This window comes from Tetrahymena thermophila (genome assembly GCF_000189635.1).
Source record: "Tetrahymena thermophila SB210 genomic scaffold scf_8254417, whole genome shotgun sequence".
In the NCBI taxonomy this organism is placed as follows: domain Eukaryota; phylum Ciliophora; class Oligohymenophorea; order Hymenostomatida; family Tetrahymenidae; genus Tetrahymena; species Tetrahymena thermophila.
In genome coordinates this window covers 62,190-74,956 of record NW_002476199.1, presented here as the reverse complement: position 1 = coordinate 74,956, position 12,767 = coordinate 62,190, and the positions used below count along the sequence as shown (strand labels likewise).

The 12,767-nt window shown below is 21.7% G+C and overlaps 5 protein-coding genes across 5 annotated transcripts; 1 reads left to right on the top strand and 4 right to left on the bottom strand. All coding sequences in view use genetic code 6, as the record gives it.

The window, feature by feature from the left end:
* Positions 1 to 182: 182 nt before the first annotated feature.
* Positions 183 to 1,829, bottom strand: TTHERM_00731440 (hypothetical protein; the record flags this gene model as incomplete). Its single annotated transcript, XM_001023641.2, has 1 exon — positions 183 to 1,829. Exon 1 carries the CDS (start codon positions 1,728 to 1,730, stop codon positions 183 to 185), a length of 1,548 nt encoding a protein of 515 aa, XP_001023641.1. The 5' UTR covers positions 1,731 to 1,829.
* A 389-nt stretch (positions 1,830 to 2,218) lies between these two features.
* Positions 2,219 to 4,015, bottom strand: TTHERM_00731430 (hypothetical protein; the record flags this gene model as incomplete). The annotated part of the gene is made up of 1 exon (XM_001023640.2): positions 2,219 to 4,015. The coding sequence occupies one exon, from the start codon at positions 4,013 to 4,015 to the stop codon at positions 2,219 to 2,221; it is 1,797 nt and encodes a 598-aa protein (XP_001023640.2).
* Positions 4,016 to 4,504: 489 nt separating this feature from the next.
* TTHERM_00731420 (hypothetical protein) lies at positions 4,505 to 5,591 on the bottom strand (the record flags this gene model as incomplete). Its single annotated transcript, XM_001023639.3, has 5 exons — positions 4,505 to 4,556; positions 4,614 to 4,724; positions 4,778 to 4,965; positions 5,022 to 5,432; positions 5,484 to 5,591. 5 exons carry the CDS (start codon positions 5,589 to 5,591, stop codon positions 4,505 to 4,507), a joined length of 870 nt encoding a protein of 289 aa, XP_001023639.2.
* Positions 5,592 to 7,824: 2,233 nt separating this feature from the next.
* Positions 7,825 to 8,646, top strand: TTHERM_00731410 (hypothetical protein; the record flags this gene model as incomplete). The annotated part of the gene is made up of 3 exons (XM_001023638.4): positions 7,825 to 8,230; positions 8,323 to 8,391; positions 8,456 to 8,646. Exons 1-3 carry the CDS (start codon positions 7,894 to 7,896, stop codon positions 8,644 to 8,646), a joined length of 597 nt encoding a protein of 198 aa, XP_001023638.3. The 5' UTR covers positions 7,825 to 7,893.
* Positions 8,647 to 9,189: 543 nt separating this feature from the next.
* TTHERM_00731400 (hypothetical protein) lies at positions 9,190 to 12,451 on the bottom strand (the record flags this gene model as incomplete). The annotated part of the gene is made up of 11 exons (XM_001023637.3): positions 12,331 to 12,451; positions 12,132 to 12,272; positions 11,967 to 12,063; positions 11,690 to 11,917; positions 11,213 to 11,639; positions 10,685 to 11,152; positions 10,578 to 10,614; positions 10,348 to 10,525; positions 10,055 to 10,292; positions 9,766 to 10,002; positions 9,190 to 9,711 (listed from the first exon to the last, which is right to left on the bottom strand). The coding sequence occupies exons 1-11, from the start codon at positions 12,350 to 12,352 to the stop codon at positions 9,190 to 9,192; spliced, it is 2,595 nt and encodes an 864-aa protein (XP_001023637.3). The 5' UTR covers positions 12,353 to 12,451.
* Positions 12,452 to 12,767: the final 316 nt, after the last annotated feature.

The following is a 12,767-nucleotide window of genomic DNA, read 5'->3' as shown; positions in this document are numbered from 1 at the left end:
TTGAGCTATAATTCCCCTTATCTTATTATATTGAACTTTTAAATATATTTTTAAAAAATAAATCAACAGATTTTAATAGCAAAAAGAAATTAGTAGATTTTTTTAATAATAAATGTGTTAATATAAAATGAACATATTTTAAACTTGACTCATATTTTTTTATTTATTTATTAAATTATAAGTCACAATTTTTATGCACTTAAATTATTTTGTTCTTCTGACTGCTTTTTCAAAGCCCTATTTTCTTTTTCTAAAATAACAAGATTTCTTTCTAAAGACTATATTTTTAATAAATAAACTTAGTTTTACTATTCTAAATCTTTTTACTTTTAGATTTGATCTATTTATTATTTATCTGTATTTAGAATAGCTTGATTATCTAATTTTTTATTAAGGTTTTAAATCTCTTCACTTTGTTTTTTTATTAAAATATTTTATTCTTCTATTTTTTACTTCAGCTCTTTTATGTTATCATCTTTGTTGTGGATTTGCTACTCAGAATACTAAATTTACTTGTTTAAGCTCTAGATTTCTTTGTTTAATAATATTATTTCATTTTGATTTATTAAAACTTAGTCTTTTAATTCAACATTATCATTCGTCTCAGAATTCAGATTTTTAGACTATTAAAGTTTGAGATATTATGTTTATGCTCTAGCTTCTTCTAATTGCTAAATCAAAAAAATTTTTTCTTTTTCGAATTCTCTTCTCTCATTTACATATTAAATGAATATACTAACTTCTTCTTCTTTGAGCTTAAGTTTACTATTTAAATAATCTATCTCACTTTTCATTTTTGAAACGTCTTCAAGTTATCCCTCTTCTTATATGTAAGATTATTCATTTTAAAAGGCAGAATCATTTTATTAGAATATTGAGTCATTCTTCTTTTATTTTTAGTTGGATATTTAAATATGATTTTACTATTGCTCTATATTTTTTAGCAATTAGATTTGCTTAATAATTTGTTATTATTTATCAGAATCCTTTTTATTTGATTAAATTAGATTATTATTACTAGGAATTCTTTATTAATCAAGTTGATTTATTAAAATGTTACTTTATTTGACATTTGACTGAAAATATTTTTGCTAATCTTATTACTATTGAATTTATTTATGTACTTAAGTAGGATATTAAATATTGTTATTATTAGCTTAAGGTATGACTAAAACTGACTAATTAACTAACTTTTGCTAAATGAAATGAGGGCTAGCAGTTTTTAAATTTAGTTGATTACCACTTGAGTTGCGAGTATGAGTACTTAAATTAGATTAGACTATACTGCTAAAAATTCTGTTTCTTTAAACTGGTTGTATATTATTGTTTTTTAATGTTTGGATGCCAGTGTCTAAATTTTATACTACAATCGGTATGTTTTAATTTTGAGGAATAAAAAATGGAGAGCTATTTCTATTAGAATTAAACTAAGCATGCTGAACTGATTAAAAAGTTGATTAATTTTAATGTATTGCATCATTATTTTGATATGTCTTACTAATTTGACTGCGTTCAATATGATTAATCATGTTTAAATCTTAATTTTTAGTGAAAGAATTAGGCTTTTAAAATGAATTGTATTAGTAACATTCATGGTTATTTTCATTAGATAAAGGTGCATTTGATTATTTAGTAGTTTAGTTAAACATCGATGTTTAACCAGTGTTTAATTTTAATTGCTAAGTGTTAATTTACGACTAGCTAGAGGGTTGCTAAAATGATAATAGCATTTTTATTAGATATTTCGTGTAGTATTTATTACTTAAAAGATTACTAAATAAAAATAATATTAAATATTTATGTGTGTGTGTATTTATCCTTAAATTAACTAAATAGCTATATTATAGTATCTAATTTATTTGTTGATTAAACTAACCAACTGACAAACTAGATCTAAACTCAAATAACTAAAAATTAGTAGCTTTTCATATAATTTATTGGTAGATCTATCTATTAATCTATCTACCTTTCTATCTAAAAATTAATTTAATAATATTATACAATACTAACAAATAATAATTTACAAAAGATAAAAATATGTATAAATAAATACTTAAATTACATAAATAGGGCATTATAAATATTAAATAAATTTTCAAACGAATTTGTACTTCTTCTTATAACCACTTGAAATATGAAGAATTGTTTTCTGAATTTATATTACTTTATTTTATTTAATAATATCTATAACTAGCTATTTTATATAATAAGTATTTTTTCAAGATAAAAACTCCAAAATTAGATCACTAAGCATTTCTTTCCTTTTTAATTAAAGTTTTTTAGCTATTAAAAATAGAGATCTTTTAACATTTATATATTTTTAGATAGATTTTATATTTTTTTAATTTATTGGATTATTTTATTCACTTCTATTATTTAAATTTACCTTGATTATATTTGGAAATTTATTTATAATAATTGAGATATTCAAATTCTAGTTAAGAAGCCAGTTTTGGTTAAATATTTAAATTTCTCTTACTTTCAAGGCATCATCCTTGTTAATTTAAAATATAGAAAGTGAGTTTGTGTTTTCAAATATTAAACTAACAAATTAAAAATTTTATATCAAGTCATTAGATTAGACAAGAGAGTTATGATTTCTGCAAAGTTTATTAAATGAGAGGGTGATAATTCTTTTTAAGTTTGAGCTTTTTATCAATTAAATCAAATTTTTATGAAATTGCTAAACACTAACTAAATTATCAGTGTATTAAATTTTTAAGTTTGTTGCTGTTTTATTAAAAGCAATTTAAGGAACTAAATCTAATAGATCTTCAATTTACTAAATAATATACGTCTCTTATTGCTTATTGTAAATTAATGCAAATTGAGGATGAAAACTGTGTTTCTTTTAAATTTAGATACTGTAGTAATGTAGGTTCTTTAATTTTGAGAGCAAATCAAAAATATCTCCAATTGAAATTTGGAAATTTTTCCAGATTTCAGAATAAATTACTTCTACCTCAATTTATTTTATAAATATTAACTATCTACACCTTTGAATAAATTCACATAAGTCAATAAAGTAGCTTTTTTAAATCTTAAAATAAATCTTTAGGATATCTATTTTATTTTGTATCTTAAAAAGAGGATAAAATGATCCTTTATCACACAGTAAATCAGAAATATTTACAGTTATTGAATTAAATTTCGGAACATAAACTAGTTCTTCTTAAAAAATTTAAAACTTCAAATGAGAAATTTTTTAAGAAGTGTCACAAATCTAAATTAAATTATCAAATAAATCATCGATTTCTAATTTTTGTCTAAAAGAAAATGCAAACATGTTTATAAATATATTTGTCTTAGTATTAAGAAACTCTACCAAATTATCAACAAACACTTTTGGTAATTCAATTTCTTCAATATCAAAAGATACAACAATTTAATCAATACTTTCAATAATAAAAGTAAAATTCTCTTTACTTAAACCGTATAGTGGTAGGTTATAGATTATAACCTCTTCCAGGTTTGAAAGAAGGTTCATTTTTGTTTTTTCATCAATAATAATGCTTGATCTTTATGTTTATTAATCTTATTTATTATCAATAATTCTATAATTTATTTCTATTTCAATTTCGTTTACCGAAAGTAATAATTTATCATGTGATAGAAAGCTAAAACCCATACTCTTTATCTAAATTTCTACATTATTTTAAGGCTAAAAGAAGATTAATTCTTGAAGTCCTTTCTATGAAGGAACTATATTGATATAGTCTAATATATTTTTGATACTTTTCATATTATTCTGTTTAAAGCGAAGTATAACTTTAGGAGATTAAAAATCAATATTTTTTAATACTTTTATAATTCTCCTCATTACATTTTTTGAGTGATTAATACCTAAATCTAATATTATAAATGTATCCTCATACTAGCAAGAGCTTTTTACAATTTTATTAATAAGCTTTTAGCTAGAATTTTTTACATCAAATACGATAGTATCTATTTCTTTAAAAATAGTATAATACACATTATTTTACTTTAAAATTTAGTAAATTGATTAATCTTCCATTTATTTATTTATATCTATCTATCTATCTAACTAACAAACTCACTTGGTATTTATTTAAATTTTTTTAATAATTTGATTAAAAAATTTATGACCTTAACTTTAAAAAGGAATTAAGTAAGTGATCAAAATTATAAATAGAATGAAGATTTTTTTAATTAAAATATTAAATATTATTTATTCAATTTAAAACAAAAAAGCATATTTTAAATACTTTTTATGAAAGCATTTTAATAATTAAGACAAATATTTAATATAAAGAACAAAAAGCATAAGATTAGTTAGTGTTTTCATTAGTAAATCAGGATTATTCTAAGTATAATTTTTTGGTTTTATATTATTTAATTTTCATTCTTTTTGTTTATATATAAAGTATCTTTAATTTTAGTAATTATTATTTACAATTTCTTTCTCTCTGACTTTGTTTATTCATTCATTCATTTAATAATTCATTTTTTTTTTTGCTAATTCGATTGATTTTTGATATGCTTTTCAATCAATTACTTTAGGTATTGCTGTCTCTGTATAAATTTTACTTTCCTCGCTTTTTTATATTAAATATGTTAATTTGAGGATTATCTTAATGATATTAATTATTTACTCTCTAGATAAGAGGAAAAGATTTCCTTATAAATCAATCTTCATTTCAATTTCAGTGTCTTTTGTCAAGAATGAAAAAGCAGGATGAATCAACTTTGTTCTGTACCTGAAGCTTTATTATATTAAGTTGTAATTTAAACCAAAATAAAAAAATTTAAATCTTACGTGTATTGTCTTGATTCACCTTTTATTTTTTTGAATTTATTTAAACATATTCTAAATAATTCATCACCTTATGTGTTATCATTTTCTATATTTAGTTTCTTTTCTTCTCCTGTAAAATCAAAATCAAAAACTAAGTACTCAAGTTTTAGATTTGTAAAAGCCTTTTCAACTAATTTAAACATACTACCCTAATATCAATTATAAAAACGTTAAACTATAAAATAATTTTATTTTAAGATTGTACACTTATAAATTCAAGCACTATTGGGAATGAATCTTTTGGTAGAAATGAATTAGATATAGAATTCAAATTTTCTTGTGTATCATCGAGAGTGTTTAATCTTATAACTTTAGAAACAGTCATTGGATTCTAGGCATCGTAGTCTTTACTTTAAATGATATAGAGCTTAGCTTTGTCAGAAAAATATTTTATTTCTATTGCTTTTTCACTGTCTAAAAGCTTGTAAGATTAGTCGAAATCCTTTAAATCTATTTTCATTACAAATCCTGAAGGAGTGTTTGACATCCTCTCATTAAATTCTCTTTTTTAGTTGAAGAAATCGGGGGCCAATTAAATAATATTGGAAGTAATATTTCCTTTAGCTTTGGTGATAAAGAGCAGTCCATGATGATTATTTACTAAAACGTGGAAATCCTTTTATTATTAATTTCAATAAATTATTATTTTATGCAATATAAAATTTACTGTTTATGAAGCTGATTGAGTAAATTTAGCAAGAGAATCAAATAAGTTTCTAATAACTTTAGTATAAGTTCCTTTAAAATGGAAAATGGGCATTTCTTCTTGATCCATCTCTATAAAGATAATTGGTTTTGCTTGAATTTTAAAATTTTGTATAAATAATCTTTAGGGAATTTATTATATTAATTTAATTTGTTATTAGAGTAGTTTTTAATAACCAAAAAAAAGTAGAAAATTTAATTATGTAGCTGTTTGGCTCTTTTATTATTAAATTAAACAGTATATCTTTGCTGATAGAATACTAACAATTTTTTTTATCAAATACCGCGAAAAAAAAAACAACAAAAATTAAAACATGAACAAATTAATTAAAAAATTCTAATTAAATACAATCAAAAAAATTTTTGAATTTATGGAATTGATAATGAATGCAAATTCTCATCAAATTAAGCTAAAAATAAATAATTAATTTATAGATATTTAAAAGAAAACAAATTTATTTTAATGTTAATCAATTATTATTAAAAAATTTTTTATAGAAAATATTGAGCTATAATTTCATTAGAAGATTTTTTTTTATTTCTGTCAAAGCTTAGATTTATTTGATTTAGGTAAAGTAGAAGATAATTTTTGCATATTAAATATGATTAAATTGATTTATTAATTTATCTAAAAGTAGTAATATTTTTCTTATCATTTAATTCTTTCTATATTAAATTTATCTAAAAATATTTAAATGATTCTCAATTTAGTATCTACACAATATAATTATGACTTGTAGAAAGATAAAATCTAGTAAGATTAGACTTCCCTTTATATCAATTAAGTACTATGCAAGTGATTGTAAATTTGATTGAAACAAAGATATTGGATAGATTTACTAAAGAAGTAAGTCCAATATCACATTAATTTATTATAAATTGCCAGTTGTTTTATTAACAAAATAAGAAATTTTAAGGGTTGATATCTTTATGCTAATATTTTTACTATGTAGAGTGTTCAAACTATTTAGTATTTTAGATTTCTATGTTTTCTTTTAGTTGTTGATTACCCTTAAATGATTTTAAATTATGTAATTGAAAGTTCTCTAAGGTTTCCCTCACATAGTTCCATTTCTATTATCATAAAAATATTGTCTGTTTTGCTTTTTTAAACTCCATTTTAATTTTTTTATTCACAATCATCATAAAAGAGATATTTTTAGCAAATAATTTAAAAAATTTAATAATGTGATTGATGTGAAGCTAAATTTCATAATTCAAACTCTCCTCTCTTTTTATCTATCTAGTTTTTTTATTTCTTGTTAGAGTAATCACTAACTTAAAGGATTGAGTTTGGATTTACTTGAAAATTACTGGCTTTTAACACAAGTGATTGAGTTTCACTATCAAAATTATTAAAATAGAATTGCCATTAATTTATCATCTTAAATAATTTCTCTAAAGAAAGCCTATTGATTGGACAGATTTCAGAGAATCTTTCTGAAACTCTGAAAGTAAGTCTGTTTAGATAGATGATTAATTTATATTTTAAATTTTCTTTTTTTTTAAATACTATAAATATTAGTTTTATTGATTTTCATTTTAGATTTGCTTAAATTTTTGTTATTTATAATAATTTGAACTTTTTGCTGCTTTTAAAATACTACTTTTGATAGGTTTGTTTAAATATTTTAATCATAAAAATGAATATTTAAAATTTTTTAGAATAATATTATTTAATTAGGAAGAAGATAATTATTTTTTGAAAAAAACACAATCTATAATAGTAAATATATTTTCTTAGTGGTGAGGTGGTGAGATAACTCAATTATAAGCAATAGTTTATATTTTAGAATTATTATTTAAAAAAATTGTCTTTTCTTCATCTTAACTAATTTCTTATTTTTTAATAAAAAAGGGTATACCATAATTCCTCAATACCTGATAGACCGTGTGCTACAAATTGAAAGTTTTCTAAAAAATTTACAAAACTTTTCTTCTTAACCTCTCTTTTTATTAAAAATTACGAATTACGAGTTTTAAGATATACAGTATAAACTTATAAAATTAAATATTTTTTGAGTTTTATTTTAGTGAAAAAAGTGTGTGGTGTTATAGACATTTTAAATAATTTTTTCGAAATTCGCAATATTTTTTTTTGGTATTAATCAGATTTATTTTTAATTTTTTATCAGGAAAATATCAGAAAAAACTCAAAATTTACAACTCAAATAATTTGATTCTAAATAGAATGTTTCTAAAGAAATAAAAAGATATTTTAGTTAGTTTTTCTTCTTTGATTATAAAATTTATGCATTACTGTCCAAAGTAATATTGATAAATTAAAATTGATTATATTATTAAAAAAAATTAATAAATATTTCTAAACAAAAAATTTGATAACAATATTTATTTATAAAAAGTAAAAAGATATGCAACCTCAACCTTAACCTGTCTATGTTATGAATGCACCTAATCCTGCAGATATGATTAGATGTAAACTCCCAAGTCCATTCGATGGTGGATATGCAGATATTATAGTAGATCCATAGAATTTTATAGTTCTCCCTCCTGTCTAAGAAAAAAAGTCATTTTTTGATAAGTTGACAGAAGGAGCTAATAAAGTTGCTCATCAAGCAACTTCAATCACTAAAAATTTTGTTGATAACAGAAAGCCTGTTATTTGTGTCTATTGTACAGCTTATTAAACAATCGATAATAACCAAATTAACTATTACTGTTGTAATTGCAAGTATCTTAACAACAAAGGTAATTAAATACTGAATTATTCAATATAATTTATTAATTTACTTGAATTTTGGAAGTTTTAGTATTTAAATCCATTTTATTTATATGTAAAGCTTAAGCCCCTATTAGAAAAACAATTTTCTGCGGAAACTGTAATGCAAAATAAGAAGTTGATCTAGGAAGTAACACATTTTTACATATTATTAATTATTCAAAGGTAATTTAAAATTGATATTTAACAAATAGCTACTTGGTATACAACTTGTTCTAAGTGTGCAAGACTCAATATTATTCCTCTTTTAAAGCCTATGTTCTAAGTTCCTCCTGGTCATCCTTGCTTAAATGATGCTTAATCACAACAACAGGGATAATAAGTATAACAAAACTATAACGGATAACTCTAACAATAACAATTTATGTATAATGCAAAATAATGATTGAAAAAATTTAATAACATTAATTGATATAAATCTATCTATATATTAGCAATAAAATAACTATATATATTTCATTTAGTTTACATTTAACAAGCTTTTACAAATTATTTTATTTTTATAAAAAATATTAATATTATACAACCATTTATTTATTTCCTAAATTATTTGCCTTATTTTCTTCAAAAATGTTGTAGTTTTTGTATAATAAGATATTCTAAAAAATGAATTTTTGTGAAAACTTAAGACACAATATAAAACAGTCAATAATTTCAATCATGTAAACTAGAATGTAATTCAAAAGAGTAAATCTTTAATAAAAATAGCATTTAAATAGAAAAATTAAATATTAAATTACTACAAATTCTTAAAATTGATTATTAGAATTAAATGCTATTTTATTTTTTTATTTATATTAATAAAATTTATTAAGTTTTAAGGTTTGATAAATCTGTTGTTTATTTAATATTACTAAATATAATAAGGTGATAGAAATAATTTAATTATATTGTTTCTATGTTTTATTTATCACTAATTATTTCATTATCAGTTGTTATTATTTACAGATTGATGTATGGAAGAAAGTAATTCATTTAGTAGTGAAAGCTTCGAGTCTAACTCAGTTTTTTGGAGTTTAACTTTTGTTTTAAACAAATTATCTTAGAATACTCTTTCTTATATTTAGTAATTAACATAATTTAATTCTCTAGTTATGAGTTATTTTTCAGCTTCTATATTAGTATGACGCCATGTAGCAAAAGCTCGACTTACAGCATGCATTTATTTTATCTCTTTTTTCATAGTCAGAGAATAAATTAGACATATGGCTTATTACTTTCTTATTTTCTTTTATAGCATACCTTACATCTCCTTTACTAATTTCTCTTCGATTTATTTAGGATTTAAACTTTTCATACTAGCTGCTTTATTTTTAGAGCTTTAAGATGAAATTGGACTTTTATCTCTTTTTATTGATGGTTTTTCCCATTTCAAAGCATCATTAAAAGCTCCTTTACCTATATTTTCTATATTAACTCCTGCGTCTAAAATCTAAGATTAACTTCTACTCTATTTTACATTAAAATCTATTAAAAGATTAGATAATTTATTTTTCAATATTACTTATTATTATTGTTGTTAAACCATCCCTTAAATGTCTTGACGAGGTATGTTTGCTGATAATCTAAAACAATTTCTTGCAAAACGATGAAATGCAACAACTACCTGCAATTTTTCAGCTCTTCTTTATCTTAGGAGTATTGAATTGAGCAAAACTGATAAGCGATTTTAGTAAAATTTTTTCCTTTCATAATCCATGAGAGCCATTTCATATTCTTTACGCTTTTTACTAAGTTTTTTCTTAAAAATTAAATTTTTACTCAAGCTAACAAAAAATACTAAAATATTTTACTATTGGGAATCTATTTTGTCTTTGTAGTTATGAAGCCTTTTATTCCCATTTGTAATCCAAAAAAGATTAAGCTTGGGGATCATATTCTATTTAGTCTATCTTTTAGAAGTGAGCTGAATTATAGCATTTCAATTTCCAAAGATACAAAAAGAATGTTTTCAGGAGTTAATTTTAACCTTTGCTCTTTTTGGAGCTCATCTTTAACCATAGTTCTAAAAACTTTATAATAGACTTCTTTCTATTAGAAATAAATAAATAATTATTTTTTTTAAATAAAAAATATAGATAGATACTCCTTAGATTCTTTGATTAGTTGTTATATATCTATATTAGATTAATCGTTGTAATCTTCATAGCCGTTATTTGCATAATTTTAATTATTTTCATTTTATTCATAATCAACAATTCTCCTTTTAAGATCTGACAACTCATCTCTCAAAAAATTATTTTCCTCTTCAAGACTTTTTACAGCTATTAAATTTTATTATTCTTAAAAAGAAATATTTATTTGCACTAAACTTACTTCCATGGTCATCGTTATTATTGTATGAATTTCTGTTCTAAAATTAATTTTATTGGAAAAAATATTAATAAAATGAGAATTCCTCTAAATTTTTAAAAAATTAATACCCTGAATGTTATCTCCTACTTATTATCAGCTATGCGATTATACTCTGCAATATCTTTCAATAATTAATTGTATTTATTTGATTTGTTTGGATCATTTTATTACAAAAATTAAACATGCTAGCTGATTTGACTAATACTTGTAGCAGGTTCATTATTTTAAGTTAAATTTGAATATTATTAATGAATACTCACTTCTTTCTCAAATTTTATTTACTTTTTCTCTAAATTTTTTTGCTTTTACTCTAATAACTCACCTTCTTGCTTTAAATTTTATTCATACTGCTAAATCATCAGTTGCTTTTATTGTAATTAAACGTAGTCTTCTTTTTATTTCTTCATTATTTCATATTCTTTTTTTAAATAGTTTTCCACAATTTCCATTTTGAATCTCTCTTCCAGCAACTATACCTCTAAGTTTTTAAGAATCTCACTCTTTCTTTTCAAAAATTGTGGATTCTCTTCCCAATTCTTTAATGAATTTAAAAATTATATATTAACTCTTCAATAAATAAATTATATTTTTATTACCTAAAAGAGCACATAAAATTGATTGTTATCATTCTTGAATTATGATTCTTAGTTTGGAAGATTCTCTGCATAGTGAATAAAATTTTCATAAATTTCTTTTTTCATATTTGCTAGTCTTTATCTAAGCTGCTCTTTTGATCCCAATAAGTTTAAAGGCTCAAACTTTAATTCTTTGATACGAAAATCGAGTTCTTATTCCTAATTTTTTATATCCTGAATCATTTCTTCATATTGATTAATTTTATTATTTAGCTGCTCCTCAAGAAATTTCAGATTATTTTCTCTTCTTATTAAATCTTCGAAACGTTCATCATATTAGTCTGTTTATTATCCTTTACTCTGATTTATTTGATCAAAAGCTCTTTTAATTTCTTCCCCTTTTAATAATGACTATGTTTAGTTATCTCTCACTTTTTTCTCTTCAAATCTAAACAAAATATAAAATTTAGCTGAAAATTTTTTATTTTTACTATTTACTTTAAAGATTTCATTTTTTCTACAAGATAAGCCTCTCTTTGATCGAGCTATCTCTCTCTATCTTAATTGTTTTCTGGTTTATAATTACTTGTTTACTGAGAGTTAATGAGTAAAAGCATCTTTTATTTACTATTATCAGCTTATTGCTTATTTTGACTTTCTAAATCTGTAATTTACTAACGAAGCTGAATATTTTTTATTCTTTCAAATGCATAGTTCTTCTCATTACTAATTAATTGCAAAATGGTTTTAATATAGTAAATTACTTCTAAATTACCTATGAGTATCTTATTTGATTTGAATTGCATGTAATTTATATATTCCTAACATAAATCTGAGGGATATTTCCTTTTTCAAAGCCTCTTTAAGATAAACTGCATAATTATTTTATTTTTCAAATTAGAAATAAATTAACAGTTATTTAAACCATGAACAATCTTACCATCAATATCATCTTAACTTCTTGAACTTTAATATTATTGTGAATTATTATATTATCCAAATGAGTTCATATCTGCTTGTGGGTTATATTATCTGAAGCTTTATTAACCAGAATACTCAAACTAATTTTATTATCCTGTCACTATTTATAAATTTAAAAGCTATTATAAGACTATAAAAATAATTTTATAATTGAATACAATTATTTCCTCCAAAACTCATCCTTTTTATCTGCTATTTTTGTAGTTTTTATGTACAAATTTTGAATTTAAAGTTTTCAACTCCTATTTTTTATTAATTAATAAATTAAAGTTAATCACAATAAATCTTTAAAAATTCAAAATTTTTAATCGATAGTAATTTAGTTAAAAAATTATAGTTATTTATAAAAATGTTCATAGTGATAAATATTGATTTGTTCAAATCCATTAATTAATTAGTTAGTTAGTAAATTAATTAACTATTCATTATAATAGTATAATAAATAAATATTATATCTTAAAATCTAATTTATTAAAATAGATATTTTAATCTTAATTTAAATTTTTAAAGTAAAAAGTATTCTTTCTTACAATGATTTAAGAATACTCTCAACTTATCTCTGAAATTTTATTAAAATAGTAGCATACCTACACTA